The sequence below is a fragment of the Balaenoptera musculus genome, chromosome 3 (genome assembly GCF_009873245.2).
Source record: "Balaenoptera musculus isolate JJ_BM4_2016_0621 chromosome 3, mBalMus1.pri.v3, whole genome shotgun sequence".
NCBI classification, from domain to species: Eukaryota; Metazoa; Chordata; class Mammalia; order Artiodactyla; family Balaenopteridae; genus Balaenoptera; species Balaenoptera musculus.
This window is the reverse complement of record NC_045787.1, coordinates 150224775-150242419: the sequence shown is the minus strand read 5'-3', so window position 1 is coordinate 150242419 and position 17645 is coordinate 150224775. Positions and strand designations below refer to the sequence as shown.

General features: G+C 37.0%; 1 protein-coding gene across 1 annotated transcript in view; it reads left to right on the top strand.

The window, feature by feature from the left end:
* Nucleotides 1-17645, top strand: part of UIMC1 (ubiquitin interaction motif containing 1) — a 144105-nt gene that overhangs the window by 37144 nt on the left and 89316 nt on the right. Inside the window, 1 exon segment of the mRNA XM_036847772.1 lies at nt 12208-12292. Coding sequence (XP_036703667.1) covers nt 12208-12292 — 85 coding nt within the window.

The following is a 17645-nucleotide window of genomic DNA, read 5'->3' as shown; positions in this document are numbered from 1 at the left end:
CACCACCTATCTTTTCCAACTCACTCCTTCTAATATCCTAACTCCAATAATCCTTCAGCCCCACTAGGACGTCTAATTCCAGGCTATCACCTTCTCATTGTCCATCATCCTGTCATGTCCTCACTTTCCTTCTTACCTAACCTAGGTCTCATGGTTATACTAACTATTCACTTGAATATTCTTTCAACTTCTTTTTTTTTTTTTTAAATTTTTAACTGAAGTATAGTTGATTTACAGTACTGTGTAAGTTTCAGGTGTATAGCACAGCAATTCAGTTATAGATTATTACAAAATATGGAGAGTAGTCCCCTGTGCTGTATGGTAGGTCCTTGTTGGTTATATATTTTATGCATAGTATTGTGTATATGTTAATCCCAGGCTCCTAATTTATCCCTCCTCCACCACCCTTTCCCTTTTGGTAACCATAAGTTTGTTTTCTGTGTTTGTGAGCCTCTTTCTGTTGTGGAAATAAGTTCACTTGTGTCTTTTTTTTTTTTTTTTTTTTTCACATATAAGCAATATCCTATGATATTTGTCTTTCTCTGTCTGGCTTATTTCACTTAGTATGATAATCTCTAGGTCCATCCATGTTGCTGAAAATGGCATTATTTCATTCTTTTTTTATGGCTAATATTCCATTGTATATATATATACCACATCTCTTTATCCATTCATCTGTTGATGGACATTTAGGTTGCTTTCATGTCTTGGCTATTGTAAATAGTGCTGCAGTGAACATTTTGGTGCATGAATCTTTTAGAAATTATGGTTTTCTCCGGGTATATGTCTAGGAGTGGGATTGCAGGATCATATGGTAGCTCTATTTTTAGTTTTTTAAGGAACCTCCAAACTGTTCTCCATAGTGGCTGTACCAATTTACATTCTCACCAGCAGTGTTAGGAGGATTCCTTTTTCTCCACACCCTTTCCAGCATTTATTTGTAGACTTTTTGATGATGGCCATTTTGACTGGTGTGAGTTGATACCTCACTATCCTTTTTTTTTTTTTTTTTTTTTTTTTTTGCTGCATCGGGCCTTATTGTGGCACGTGGGATCTTCGTGGTGGCATGCAAGATCTTTCTTTGCAGCACACGGGCTTCTCTCTAGTTGTGGCGTGCAGGCTCAGTAGTTGTGGCACAAGGGCTCTCTGGTTGTGACGTGTGGGCTGTAGAGCACTGGGCTCAGTAGTAGTTGCAGTGTGTGGGCTTAAGTTGCCCCACGGCACGTGGGATCTTGTTTCCCCGACCAGGGATCGAACCTGGATCTCCTGCATTGCAAGGCAGATTCTTAACGACTGGACCACCAGGAAAGTCCCCTCATTGTACTTTTGATTTGCATTTCTCTAATAATTAGTGATGTTGACCATCTTTTCATTTGCCTTTTGGCCATCTGTATGCCTTCTTTGGAGAAATGTCTGTTTAGGTCTTCTGCTCATTTTTTGATTGGGTTGTTTGTTTTTTTGATATTGAGCTATATGAGCTGTTTGTATATTTTGGAAATTAATATCTTGTTGGTTGCATCGTTTACAAATATTTTCTCCCTTTCTGTAGGTTGTCTTTTTGTTTTGTTATAGTTTCCTTTGCTGTGCAAAAGCTTTTAAGTTTAGTTAGGTCCCATTTGTTTATTTTTATTTTTATTTTCATTACTCAAGGAGATGGATCCAAAAAGATATTGCTGCGATTTATGTTAAAGAGCATCTTGCCTATGTTTTACTCTAGGAGTTTTATGGTATCTGGTCCTATGTTTAGGTTTTTATTCCATTTTTTTTTTTAAGGAATTCCTTTATTTTTATTATTTGTTTATTTATTTATTTATTTTTGGCTGTGTTGGGTCTTTGTTTCTGTGCAAGTGCTTTCTCTAGTTGCGGCAAGCGGGGGCCACTCTTCATCGCGGTGCGCGGGCCTCTCACTATCGCGGCCTCTCTTGTTGCGGAGCACAGGCTCCAGGCGCGCAGGCTCAGTAGTTGTGGCTCACGGGCCTAGTTGCTCCGTGGCATGTGGGATCTTCCCAGACCAGAGCTCGAAACCGTGTCCCCTGCATTGGCAGGCAGATTCTCAACCACTGCGCCACCAGGGGAGCCCATATTCCATTTTGAGTTTATTTTTGTGTATGGTGTTAGAGAATGTTTTAATTTCATTCTTTTACATGTAGCTGTCCAGTTTTCCCAGCACCACTTATTGAAGAGACTGTCTTTTCTCTATTGTATATCCTTGCCTCCTTTGTCGTAGATTAATTGACCATAGGTGAGTGGGTTTATTTCTGGGCTTTCTATCCTGTTCTGTTGATCTATATGTCTGTTTCTGTGCTAGGACCATTCTGTCTTGATGACTGTAGCTTTGTAGTCTAGTCTGAAGTCAGGGAGCCTGATTTCTCCAGCTTCGTTTTTCTTTCTCAACATTGCTTTGGGTCTTTTGTGTTTCCATACAAATTAAAAAATTTTTTGTTCTGGTTCTGTGAAAAGTGCCATTGGTAGTTTGATAGGGATTGCATTGAATCTGTAGATTGACTTGGGTAGTATGGTCATTTTGACAATATTGATTCTTCCAGTCCAACAACATGGTATATCTTTCCTTCTGTTTGTGTCTTATTTGATTTCTTTCATCAGCGTCTTACAGTTTTCAGAGTACAGGTCTTTTGCCTGCTTAGGTAGGTTTATTCCTAGGTATTTTATTCTTTTTGATGTGATGGTAAATGGGATTGTTTCCTTAATTTCTCTTTCTAATCTTTTGTTGTTAGTGTATAGAAATGCAGTAGATTTCTGTGTATTAATTTTGTATGTTGCAACTTTACCGAATTTGTTGATGATCTCTAGTAGTTTTCTGGTAGTGTCTTTAGGATTTGCTATGTGTAGCATCATGTCATCTGCAAAGAGTGACAGTTTTACTTCCTCTTTTCCAAATTGGGTCCCTTTTATTTCTTTTTCTTCTCTGATTGCTGTGGCTAGGACTTCCAAAACTATGTTGAATAAAAAGTGGCAAGAGTGGACATCCTTGTCTTTTTCCTGATCTTAGAGGAAATGCTTTCAGTTTTTCACCATTGAATATGTTATTAGCGTGGGTTTGTCATATGTGGCCTTTTTTATGTTGAGGTAGATTCCCCCTATGCCCACTTTCTGGAGAGTTTTTATCATAAATGGATGTTGTATTTTATCAGAAGCTTTTTCTGCATCTATTGAGATGATCATATGGTTTTTATTTTTCAATGCGTTTTTTTTTTTGGCTGCATTGGGTCTTTTGGCTGCGTTGCTGCGCGCGACCTTTCTCTAGTTGCAGCAAGTGGGGGCTGCTCTCCATTGCTGTGTGTGGGCTTCTCATTGCAGTGGCTTCTCTTGTTGTGGAGTGCAGGCTATAGGTGCTCGGGCTTCAGTAGCTGCGGCATGCGGGCTCTAGAGCGCAGGCTCAGTAGTTGTGGCACATGGGGTTTGTTGCTACGTGGCATGTGGGATCTTCCCGAACTAGAGATCGAACCCATGTCCCCTGCATTGGCAGGTGGATTCTTAACCACTGTGCCACCAGGGAAGTCCTTATTCTTCAATTTGTTAATGTGGTGTATCACATTGGTTGACTTGTGGATATTGAAAAATCCTTCCATCCCTGGGATAAATCCCACTTGATGATGGTATATGATCCTTTTAATGTATTGTTGCATTCAGTTTGTTAGTATCTTGTTGAGGATTTTTGCGTCTATGTTCATCAGTGATATTGGCCTGTAATTTTCTTTTTTTTTGTGGTTATCTTTGTCTGGTTTTGGAATCAGGGTGATGGTGGCCTCATAGAATGAGTTTGGAAGTGTTTCTTCCTCTGCAGTTTTTTGGAATAGCTTCAGAAGGATGGGTGTTAACTCTTCTTTAAATGTTTGTTAGAAGTGGCCTGTGAAGCCATCTGGTCCTGGACTTTTGTTTGTTGGGAGTTTTTAAATCACAGATTCAATTTCAGTACTTTTAATTTGTGTGTTCATGTTTTCTATTTTTTCCTGGTTCAGTTTTGGGAGAGTGTACCTTTCTAAGAATTTGTCCATTTTTTCTAGGTTGTCCATTTTTATTGGCATATAGTTGCTCGTAAGTTGTCTCTTATGGTCCTTTGTATTTCTGTTGTGTCGGTTGTAATTTCTCCTTTTTCATTTCTGATTTTATTGATTTGAGCACTCTCCCTTTTTTTCTTGATGTGTCTGGCTAATGGTTTATCAATTTTGTGTATCTTTTCAGAGAACCAGATTTTAGTTTCATTGATCTTTCTGTTTTCTTGGTTTCTATTTCATTTATTTCTACTCTGATCTTTATGATTTCTTTCCTTCTGTTAACTTTGGGTTTTGTTTGTTCTTCTTTCTTTAGTTGCTTTAGGTGTAAGATTAGGTTGTTTCTTTGAGATTTTTCTTGTTTCCTGAGGTAAGCTTGCATTGGTATAAACTTCCCTCTTAAAACTGCTTTTGTCATGTCCCATAGGTTTTGAATTGTCATGTTTTCATTTTTATTTGTCTCTAGGTATATTTTGATTTCCTCTTTGATTTCTTCAGTGATTCCTTGGTTGTTTAGTAGCATATTGTTTAGCCTCCACATGCTTGTGTTTCTCTCAACTTATTTCTAATTTCTACTGTACTCCCTGGGAAAACCCAATTTTGGTTAAATCCAATTCTCCACCTATTATGTGTCCCTACCTAAGGAGCACAACAGTGCTCATGTTATATTTAAGAGCACAAACCTCAAGTGGCCCCTCAGTATTGCCTAGCAATCCTAATATGTTTCCATAGTCGGTTTTATTGAGATAGTTACATATTATATAATTCACTAAATTAAAGTATAATTCTTGGTTCTTAGTGTGTTCACAGAGTTGTACAACTATCACCACTATCAATTTTATAACATTTTCATTAACTAAAAAAGAAACCAGTTCCCATCAGCAGTCATTGTCCTTTTCCCCGCAAACTCCCAGCCCTAGGCAACCACTAATCTGCTTTTTGTCTCTATGGATTTGCCTATTCTGGGCGTGTCTTATAAATGGAATTATACAATATGTGGGCTTTTGTTACTAACTTCTTTCACTTAACATATGTTTTCAAGGTTCATCCATATTGTAGCATGTAACAGTACTTCATTCCTTTTTTTCCCCACAGCGACTGCACCATTTTACATTTCTATCAACAATGTGCTGGGGTTCCAGTTTCTCTTTGTTCTTGGTAACACTTGTTATTTTTTAATATTTAATTATCATAACCACCCTAGTGGGTGTGTAGTGGTTTCTTATTGTGGTTTTGACTTGCATTTCCCTAATGGCTAATGAGCTTGAGCATCTTTTTTGTACTTGTTATCCATTTGTATAGCTTCTTTGGAGCAACGTCTGTTCAAGGCCTTTGTCCATTTATACAGTGCAGTTTGTCTTTTTGTTGTTTGGTGGTTTTCTTAATAGTTTGCATATTAAACCTATCAGGTATATTAATTGCAAATATATTCTTTCATTTTTGGGGTTGTCTTTTCACTTTCTTGATGTTTCTTGATGCACAACAGTTTTAAATTTTAATGAAGTCCAGCTTATCTGTTTTTTCCCCTTTGGTTGCTTATGCTTTTAGTATCGTATCTAAGAATCTGTTGCCAAATATAAAGTCATGAAGTTGATCCCTAAGAGTTTTTTAATTTTAGTGCTTATGATTTGGTCTTTGTTCCATTTTGAGCTAATTTTTGTGTATAGTATGAGATGTTTTGTGTGTGTGTGTGTGTGTGTGTGTGTGTGTAGTGGTAAAATATATATAACATAAGATTTACCATTTTAACAATTTTTACGGTAAGTATATTTACATTGTCATTGAATTGTAGGAGTTCTTTATATGTTGTGGATAGTTAGCCCCTTGTCAGATATATGTTTTGCACATGTATTCTCCCATTCCATAGATTGCCTTTTTACTCTGTTGATATCTTTTGATGCACAGTAGTTTTAAATTTAGTCCAATTTATCTAATTTTTTCTTTTGTTTCTTGTGCTTTGGTGTCATAACCAAAAAAATCATTGCCAAATCCAGTGTCATGAAGCTTTTCCCCTATGTTTTCTTCTAAGTGTTTTAAAATTTTAACTCTTATATTTAGGTCTTTGATCCATTTTGTGGTATTAGCTTTTGTATATGGTATAAGATAGGGGTCTAAGTTCCTTCTTTTGCTTGTGTGTATCCAGTTTTCCCAGCACCATTTGTTGGTATTTTAACTTTTTTAAACATACATACATACATACATTCATTTATTTATTTATTTATTTATTTATGTATTTATGGCTGTGTTGGGTCTTCGTTTCTGTGCGAGGGCTTTCTCTAGTTGTGGTGAGTGGGGGCCACTCTTCATCGCGGTGCACGGGCCTCTCACTGTCGCCGCCTCTCTTGTTGTGGAGCACAGGCTCCAGACGCGCAGGCTCAGTAGTTGTGGCTCACGGGCCTAGTTGCTCCGCGGCATGTGGGATCTTCCCAGACCAGGGCTTGAACCCATGTCCCCTGCACCGGCAGGCAGATTCTTAACCACTGCGCCACCAGGGAAGCCCCCGGTATTTTAACTTTTAACCTAGCTATGTCTTTATTTGAGTTTCTTGTAGGTAGCACAGAGTTTGATCTTTCTAATTTTATACCGGCTGACAATCTCTCCTTTTTTAAACTGATGTGTTTAGACCTTTTATATTTAATAAAGTTCTTGAGGTACTTTAAAATATACCGTCCAACTGATTGTTTGTGCATTGCTTTTTAGTTTTCTTCCCATTCTTGTTGATTTAATTTTATTTTTGCATTCTGTAGAAAGTTTGCTTTTTTGAACAAATTAAGTCTGTAGAGAAAGATATACTGAAATTATCTTGCTTTTCCATCCTGTACTCCCTATTCCACATCCCTCACCCCTGTTGACAACCAGTTTTATTGATTTCTTTTTTATTCTTACATTGCTTTAAAGCAAAAATAAGCCCATTCATGTTTTCTTAATTCCACTTCTTTTTATGTGAAATGCAGCATACCTATTTTCATTTTGTTCTTTTCTCTGCGCTATCCTATAGGTCAGTGGTCCCCAGCCTTTTTGGTGCCAGGGACCTGTTTCGTGGAAGACAGTTTTTCTACGGCTGGGGGGTGGGAGGGTGGGCGGGGGATGGTTCAGGCGGTAATGTGAGCAGTGGTGACCGGCAAATGAAGCTTCACTCACTCGCCTGCTGCTCACCTCCTGCTGTGTGGCCTGGTTCCTAACAGGCTGCAGACCAGTACCGGTCCACGGCCCAGGTGTTGGACACCCCTGCTATAGGTTAGTCCCTTCATTTTCTCATTGTTTTCTTGTATTTCTTCAGTGACTCTTTTAGATTTTTACTTGTATAGTTTTTCTTTGGAGACCCATTTTTATTTTTTGAGATGGTTTTATCTATTTTCAGTTTTTTTCCTGAATTTTATCAACTTTCATTTCATTTGTTCCTTTTTTTGTCATTTTATGGTTTGAGTTTTAAATTTCTGATTCTAGGTTTTTTAAAAAATTAATTAATTAATTAATTAATTTTTATATTTGGCTGTGTTGGGTCTTCGTTTCTGTGCGAGGGCTTTCTCTAGTTGCGGCGAGTGGGGGCCACTCTTCATCGCAGTGCGCGGGCCTCTCACTGTCGCGGCCTCTCTTGTTGCGGAGCACAGGCTCCAGACGCGCAGGCTCAGTAGTTGTGGCTCACGGGCCCAGTTGCTCCGCGGCATGTGGGATCTTCCCAGACCAGGGCTCGAACCTGTGTCCCCTGCATTGGCAGGCAGACTCTCAACCACTGTGCCACCAGGGAAGCCCCTGATTCTAGGTTTTTCTTAACCTGGAGACGATTCTTTCAAATTTGTTTGGAATGTGTTAATTTCTTTTTCTGGGTTGGTGATTAGAGGAGAATGTTCATAAACTGAAATGTTTATTTTGCATTTTCTGTTTTTGTTTTATAGTTGCTTAGTTTGGAATTTCTTCTTTTATTCTTATCATTTCCTGGACAAAAGCTTCCCTTTTGTCACTTTAGTGTACTTCAGTCTAGTGAAGTACAGTTTCTTTTATGGATGGTATTGTTGATATTAGTGTACTGGGAGGGTGGGGAGGAGAGGTTGGAATGTTTCAGTTTTTTTCTTCAAGACCCTTCATTTTTTTTCCTCCTTTCTTTGTCTTCCATGAATCTGAGGGGTACCACCTCTTCTTTGTGTATCTCCCTCTTTTCCAGTAGCGGTGCATCTCTGTGGTTGCCACTATTGTTCCTCTCACTTTCAAGCCCTTTAAAATGTAGCTGACTGTGTGAAGTACCACATCTTGGACCAGTGTTTGGCCTTAGTGTGGGACATTCTAATTCTGAAGGTGATTTTGTCTGTGCTTTAAGTTTTTCATCTCTTTTTCTTATTTTTCATGGAGTCTCTTAAGCCTTCCCTTTCTCTGTTCTGTGTACTCACAGACTTGCAGCAGCAGTGGAGCTCTGTTAGAATTGGTTGTTTATTTCTCTGCTCGCTGGTTATTTGAAGTTTGTGGTATGTTTTGTCTCCTAATAATGCTGAAGGCATTGGTTGTAGATGGTGTTATTTCTGGTCCTTGTTGGTCTTGTGGTTTTTTCTGGGATGATATGTGGAGAGATTCAGATTTAGGTGATTACCATTATCTTCTAGACCTTTCATTTTCAGCCATTCTGGATCACTTTATTATAACACAGTCTCATATATAGCTTTGAGTTGAATTTTCTTAGATTCTGTTATATTCACTATATTTCTTTTTCTATATTCTTTGATTTTTGGTGCTCTGCTTTTGGCGTACTTTTTGGTGTATGTTTTTTGTTTTATTTATTTATTTTTAGGAAAAATAATTCAATTTCAAGCAGATGAATAAAACATCAAAGTGTCACACTGGATGCAAATCACCAAACACAGTTGATAGAGTTTTCCAATTGATGATGTATATCAAGAGGGCTCAGAGCAAGTGAAGTAGGGCAGAAAATTAATATTGTTCGATAATGTTGCTTTATATTAATGCATGTTCCCTTATGTAAAACTCCATATTAAAAAATGCATTTTCCATGATTTTTTCAAGAATCTTCATACAGGTGTTTGCCCTTTATTGAAATATGAATTATTTTAACATGCTTATGAAACTTAGATTAAGTTGACTTTAACATATTGGAAAGTATAATTTTACATCTTTGCACAATATTTAAAAATAAAATTTCTTCCCATCTCCTTCACCTCCCTCCTTCCCTCACCCCCCACTGTTAACAGATATTCACTTCCATGTTACAGGAATTATTCTTCCTATAATTTTGTTTTTTGTTTTAGAGTTTATCTTTTTTTCTTTTAATTTATTTATTTTATTTATTTATTTTTGACTGCATTGGGTGTTCGTTGCTGTGCGTGGGCTTTCTCTGGTTGCGGCGAGTGGGGGCTACTCTTTGTTGCGGTGCGTGGGCTTCTCATTGCGGTGGCTTCTCTTGTTGCAGAGCACGGGCTCTAGGTGCGTGGGCTTCAGTAGTTGTGGTGCATGGGTTCAGTAGTTGTGGCTCGCGGGCTCTAGAGCGCAAGCTCAGTAGTTGTGGTGCACGGGCTTAGTTGCTCCGTGGCATGTGGGATCTTCCCAGACCAGCGCTCGAACCCGTGTTCCCTGCATTGGCAGGCGGATTCTTAATCACTGAGCCACCAGGGAAGCCCAGAGTTTATATTAATGACTTTTATAGCTCCTTTCTTCCTTATTTTTAAAAATTTAGCTTTCTGTGATCTGGCTTGTCAGTTGTAAATAGTATCCCTTGACTTTCACTTATAGTGCATGCAATAGTCAATGAACTTATTCTGTTTTCCACTTCTGTCTTCTCTCATTTATTAGTTGCATTATCTCTGCATATAATATTTACATGCTTTTTTCTGTTCTCACCTGTACTTTTAGGCTTAGTTCTAAAATTTAATATATTAAATATTCACTATCAGTTCTTTTGCCAAGTTTCTCTAATCATTTTTTAGTTGAATAGTGCTTGTTTTTAATTAGATTTGACAAGTAGGCCTTGTGAGTATAGTATTTCCTGAGTTCTTATGTGTTTGGTACTGTTTTTCTATAGTCTTGATATCTGAAAGACTGCTTGTTGGAATCCAAAATCCTTCGTTTAAAAAAATATTTTTCCCTTGAGTTTCTTTAAAATGCTGCCTTTTTGTTTTTTTGCTTTGTATGTTGCATTTGATAAGTCCAGTTTATTTTCCTTTTTTTGGTAAGTGATTAGGCCTTTTTGTCAGTCTGCATGCTTTAAGAATTTTTCTTGGGTGAGATAGGTATATTAGTATATGTCTGGAAATTGACTGTTCAGGGTCCATTTTCCCAGATAAATCGTATATACTTTCAGTTTGTAGATTCAGGTGTTTTCTCCCTTATAAATTATTTTTGATTATAGTGTTTATGTTAGTCTTTTTCATTGTTTTGTTTTCTTCTTCAGAGACCCCAATTATACACTTATTGGATCACCTTTGCCTGTATTCTTTTTTTTCATTTTTAATGACGTTTGTTTTCTTCCTCATTTTACAAGCAATACCTGTTAATTGCAGGCAATTAGAAATACATAGAAGCCTAAACTAAAACATGATAATCACCCATAATCCCCACCCTCTAGACATAACCACCATTATCATTTTTTAATTATTATTATTTTTTAAAGATTTATTTATTATTTATTTATTTAATTTATTTTTGGCTGTGTCGAATCTTAGTTGCGGCATGCAGGATCTTTTGTTGTGGTGTGTGGGCTCTTCATCGTGGTGCGTGGGCTTCTCTCTAGTTGTGGCGTGCAGGTTTTCTCTTCTCTAGTTGTGGCACGCGGGTTCCAGAGCGCGTGGGCTCTGTAGTTTGCAGCACGTGGGCTGTAGTTGAGGCACGTGATCCCAGTAGTTGTGGCACATGGGCTTAGCTGCCCCACAGCACGTGGGATCTTAGTTCCCTGACCAGGGATTGAACCTGCGTCCCCTGCATTGCAAGGCAGATTCTTTACCACTGGACCACCAAGGAGGTCCCACCATTAGCATTTTTTTTAATTAATTAATTTATTTTTATATTTATTTTTGGCTGTGTTGGGTCTGCGTTTCTGTGCGAGGGCTTTCTCTAGTTGCGGCAAGCGGGGGCCACTCTTCATCGCGGTGTGCGGGCCTCTCACTATCGTGGCCTCTCTTGTTGCGGAGCACAGGCTCCAGACGCACAGGCTCAGTAGTTGTGGCTCACGGGCCTAGTTGCTCCGCAGCATGTGGGATCCTCCCAGAGCAGGGCTGGAACCCGTCTCCCCTGCATTGACAGTTAGACTCTCAACCACTGCGCCACCAGGGAAGCCCACCATTAGCATTTTGATGCATTTCCTCCCAGTGTTGACACACACACACACACACACACACACACACACACACACACACACACACACACACACACACACACACACACACACACACACACACACACACACACACACACACACACACACACACACACACACACACACACACACACACACACACACACTAATTGAAGTATAATTCACCTACAATGCTGTATTAGTTCCAGGTGCACAAACTAATGATTTGCATCCATTGTATTCCATCAGTGGTATGAGAGTACTTGTTTCCCCACAATAAGTGTTTTATAAAACATTTTCACTTTTACTATTAGTATAGGTTTAAAAAAGTATCTATATAATTATGATTTGCATACTTATGAGCCCCTTGTGTATGTTTTTCTATGAAGTGTTTTATCATATTCCTTGCCTATGGGAGGAGGTTAAATATTGGTCTCTGTATTGATTTATAAGAGCTCTATATATAAGGAAAATTAGCCCTTTGTCTGATAAATATGTTGCATACTTTTCCTCAGTTGTTCTGTTGCTTTTAAAAGTACTGATTTAAAATAAGTGACTATGCACTGAGTTTAAACTTTATTATTGATTTTTAAACCTTGCATCAAGCTTTCTCTGAACTTGGGTGCGTACTTGCTGGTATTTTGCAGATGGACCAATTTTACATGAGCTTCTATATGACAGATAATTACGTGAGTATATTATGATTTTTAATTTTTATTGGTTCTGAGTCTACATTTTCCTTTTTCTACCATAAGAATCTTTTTCTGATGTTTTCTGTGAACATTTACAACCACCACTGATTCTTCAGAGGCTCAGTGGCCTCTGTTGGCTGTAGAGGAGGTAGAAAGAGTACTACTTTTAATGGCAGTCGCCCTGATCATATTTCTTGTTTTGCAACAGGAACCAAAGGAGGAGAATGGATTGCAGAAAATGAAGACAAAACAGTCGAATAGAGCAAAGTGTTTGGCTAAAAGAAAAATTGCACGTATGTTTTCACTTTTGTGTTGAGAATGGTTTGGAAATTACAACAGTCATAGACTTGACACTGGTTTCTTCATTAGGAAGAGGTTTCTCTGAATAAGGTTGTGTGTGCTTCCTGTTAATTCTGGGTTCCATTAAAATTTGTAGGGATCACAGTTAACCTATAGCATATACAACTGACTTATTAAAGACAATGTTGAAATTAAAAATGTGACCTTCAGAGTTAGGCACACTTGGATTTGAATCCTTGCTTCACCTTACTATGTGGACTTTAGGCAAGCCACTACTTTCAGCCTACCTCTGTTTCCTCATCAATAACATGCAGATAACACTTAGAAAGTCACTTAGTGGCTCCAATAATGGTGTGTTTTACTCTTTTGTTCATTAAAATTTTTAGGGAAAAACTCTTCTGTGTGTTTCCTGTATTCTTAACACTTCACTCTGGTCATCAAATGTGTAGGGTTTTTTTTTTCCCCACACCAAGCGGTTCTCCAGCTCTCTGGCAGACACTGGGTGCCCTACAATTTAAGGAAATCTGACACTCTCAGATCCCACAAGTTAAGAGCTTAATTCTGCAGGACTACCCCTTCTTTTAGACAGCAGTTGCAAGTCCAGGTTGTTACCTGTGCTTCTGACTGACTTGCTATAAATCAGAGGTTCCCATGACCCCTTTCTTGGGTTTGATTAATTTGCTAAAATGGCTCTCAGAATTCAGGGAAACAGTTTACTTATTAGATGACTGGTTTGTTATAAAGGGTATAACTCAGGAACAGCTAGATGGAAGAGATGCATAGGGCAAGATATAGGAAAAGGGGTGCAGATCTCCATGTCCTCTCCAGGTATGTCACCCTCCCAGTACACACACATATTCACCAACCTCAAAGCTCACTGAACATTGTAGTTCAGGTATTTTTATGGAGGCTTCATTTTGCAGGTATGGTTGATTAAATCATTGGCCATTGGTGATTGGTTCAACTTCCAGCCAGCCCCTCTCCCTTCCCTGGACGTTGGGAAGTTGGAATGAAAGTTCTAATCCTCTAGTACCTTGGTTGGTTCCCCTGGTGACCAGCCCCCATCCTTAGGGTCTTTCCAAAAGTAAGTTCATTAACATAGTCTCTGGTGTGCCGAAGAGGGGATTGTTATGAATAACAAAAGACACCTTTATTTGCTCTTTTCATTGAGGAAATTCCAAGGGTATTAGGAGCTCTGTGCCAGAGCCAGGGGCAAAGATTAGGTATATATTTATTATTATAAATCACAATATCAGAGAAATCCTTTGTTGGAAGTTTTTTCTCTTCTGACTTTGTTACTCAATTGTGAAGTCGTTTAATAATTACTGTATTTTTGCATTTTAATGTCATGTGAGATGTTTATTTCAGTGAAGTTTTCAAAAACTATGATAACTAGCTGAAATTATTACAACAGTTGAAGATAAAGAAGGATGTTTTTCACTGTTAATTTGAATTTTGGTGATTTAAGGTATAATTCTCAGCCTTATAAAATTAACCATAATTTTTGTTGTTGCTAAATCATTGTGTTATATCTAGAGGTGGCTGTCACTATGGTTAGATCTGTTGAATGTACTCAAGTTATTTTCAGTCTTGAGAATTATTGATAATAGTTACTTTTTGAGGTGCAATAATCTTTATCAATTGATAGTTAGGTTTTTGTTACCATTGGTAGACTCTTGATAGTTGTTTGCTTGCTATCTGTGTTTCTCATTTTTGTATAATTGTGTCATGCTTTTTTTCCCAGTCTTACAGTCTTTTTAATTTTTTTTAAAATTCAGCCTGACAATTTCAGTCTTTTTAATTGTCCTTTACGTTTATATTTAATGTAATTATTGATGTAATTGGATTGAAAGCTGTTTACTTGTTCCAATTGTTCTTTGTTTCTTCTTTTTCTGTTCTTTTTTTGTATTTGTTGAGTATTATTTTATGATTCCATTTAATTTCTACTATTTACTTACCTTATATCTCTTTTTAAAAATATTTAGTGGTTGCTCTAGAGTTTACAGTATACATGTTTAATTAATCACAGTTACCTTCAAATAATGTCATATTGTTTCACACGTAGTATAAAGATTCCCTAGTATAAAGACTCCCGATTCCTTTCTACCCTCCTTTGTGTTATTTTTACCATACATTTTACTTTTGCATATATTATAACACACAATACATCGATACTATTTTGCTTTAGATAGTTAAATGACTTTTAGAGCAATGGAAATAAAAAATAAAGAATTCCATATTTTCCTTTATTTGTACCATCAAGGGCTTTTTATTTCTTTGTGTAGGTCCCAGTTTCTGTCCAGTATCATGTTTTTTCTGCTGGAAGAGCTTCCTTTATCACTTATTTTAATGTAGACCAATTAATTCTCTATTTTATTTTTGTCTGAAAATGTATTTCTCCATTTTTATGGTAATTGCTTTACTGAGATATAACTCACATACTCAATTTATTCATCATATAATACTTTCATCATTGAAAGTATACAGTGGGTTTTAGTATATTAACAGAGTTGTGTAACCATCACCACAGTCTAATTCTAGAATGTTCTCATCACTCCAGAAAGAAACCCTATACACTTAACCAGTAACCCAAAGCCCTCATCCCACCCAACCCTAAGCAACTATTAATTTACTTTCTGTCTGTATAGATTTGCATATTCTGGACATTCCATATAAATGGAATCATGTAATATGTAGTCTTTCATGACTGGTTTTTTTACTTAATTTTTTCAGGTTCATCTATGTTTTGGCATGTATTAGTACTTCATTCCTTTGTTGCCAGATATTATTCCACTATATTGCTGTACTGTGTTTTGTTTATATAGTCATCATTTGATGGATATTTGAGTTGTTTCTCCTCTTTGGTTATTGACTAAAGTTGCTGTGAATATTCAAGTACTCGTTTTTCTGTGGCTGTATGTTTCCATTTCTCTTGAGTAATATAGCTAGGACTGGAATTCCTGGGTCATATGGTAACTCAATATTTAATTGTTTGAGAAACTGCCAGATTGCTTTCTGAAATGGCTGCACCATTTTACATTTCCACCAGCATTGTATGAGAGTTCCAGTTTCTCCATATCCTTGCCAACAGTTATTTTCCTTTTTCTTTTTTTCCCCATTACAGCCATCCTAGTGGGTGTGAAATGGTATCTCATTGTGGTTTTGATTTGCATTTCTCTAATGACTAATGATGTTGAGCATCTTTTCATGTGCTTATTGGTCGTTTCTTTGCTTATTAAAAATATTTTTATTGTAAAATACACATAACATAAAATATACTACTTTAACCATCTATAACCATTTAAAAATGTTTTTATCATGAAGCAGTGTTGAATTTTGTCAAATGCTTTTTCTGTGTCTATTGAGATGATCATATGGGTTTTGTCTTTTGTCAATTTGGTGTATTAATTGATTTTCATATGTTAAGTCAGCCTTCCATTTCTGGGATGAATTCTACTCTGTCATAGTGTGTAATCTTTTTATATTATTTCTAGATTTGGTATGCTAACATGTTGAGAATTTTTGCATTTACATTCATAAGAGATATTGTTCTGTAGTTTTCTTGTGATGTCTTTGTCTGGATTTGGTATCAGGCTAATACTGGCCTCACAGAATGAGTTGAACATTGTTCCCTCCTGTTCTATATTTGGAAAAGATTGTGAAGATTTAGTATTATTTTTCTTTAATTGTTGGACAGAATTCATCAGTGAAGCCATCTGGGCCTAGGCTTTACTTGGTAGATAGTTTTTGATTACTAATTCAATTTTTAAAAAAATGTATTTATTTATATTTGGCTGCACTGGGTCTTCATTGCTGTGCGCAGGCTTTCTCTAGTTGTGGTGAGCAGGGTCTACTCTTCGTTGCGGTGCGCAGGCTTCTCATTACAGTGGCTTCTCATGTTGTGGAGCACAGGCTCTAGGCGTGTGGGCTTCAGTAGTTGTGGCGTGTGGGCTCTAGAGTGCAGGCTTAGTAGTTGTGGCACACAGGCTTAGTTGCTCTGAGGCATGTGGGATCTTCCTGGACCAGGGCTTGAACCCATGTCCCCTGCATTGGCAGGCAGATTCTTAACTACTGCACCACTAGGGAAGTCCTCAGTTTCTTATCTTTTGTAGTTCTGTTCAGATTTTATATTTTTTCTCAAGTCAGCTTTGGCAGTTTGTCTTTTATTTTTGTATTTGTTAGTAATGTCTCCACTGCCATTCTGCTTTTAGTTATTTGAGTCTTCTTTTTTCCCCCTGCTCAAATCTAACTGAAAGTTTGTCAATTTTTTTAGTTTTCAAAAAACCAACTTTTCATCTCATTGATTTTTCTTGTTTTAGTATTTTTTATTAATTTCTCCTCTATTATTTTGGGTTTTTTCTGTGTTCTTTAGGTTTAGTTTGCTCTTTTTTTTTCTGGGTCTAGTGGAAGTTTAGGTTATTTGTTTGAGATCTTTCTTTTTTAATATAGGCATTAGATAGATGTCAATTTCCCTTTAAGTATTGCTTTAGCTAAATCGTTTAAGTTTTTAAGACATTTTCATTTTCATTCATCTCAAAGTATTTTCTACTTTCCCATTGTAATGTTTTCTTTCACCCATTGGTTATTTAGGAGTGTTTTGTTTAATTTCCACGTATTTGTCCACTCCCCAAATTTCTTCCTTTTGTTATTTATAATTTCACTCATTATGTTGGAAAACATACTTTGTATGTTTTTTATCTTTCTGTGTTTGTTGAGGCTTGTTTTATCACCATCATATGTTCTATCCTGGAGAATACTTCTTGTGCACTTGAGGAAAATGTTTATTCTGCTACTTTTGGATAGAGTGTGCTGTAGATATCTATTTAGTCTGGTTGGATTATAATGTTGTTTGTCTTCTATTTACTTGATGTTCTGCTTAGTTCTCCTTTTTACTGAAAGTGGTAGATTGAATCTCCTTCATTTTTGAGAAATACTTCCCTGGCTATAGGATATGGTTTGACAGTTTTTTCTTTCATCATTTTTAAGATGTCACTTTATTATTTTCTGGCTGCAGAGTTTTTAATGAGAAGTTGGCTTTAATCCTCATCTTTCTTCTTTTGAATGTAACATGTTTTTCTCTCTGGCTTCCTTCAATATAGTCTGTATCTTTGTTTTTTTACCAGTTTGAATATGATGTTTAGGTATGAGTTTTTTGTGGGGGTCGTGGAATGTATTTTTCTTGATAGTCCTTTTGGATCTGTGATTTGAGGTCTGATTTGAGATCTCTATTTACTTTGGAAAATTCTCAGCCTGTATGTGTTTGTGTGTATAACTTTCTTTAGGACTTTATTTTATTAGAGCTGTTTTAGGTTACAGCAAAACTGAGGACAAGGTACAGAGATTTCT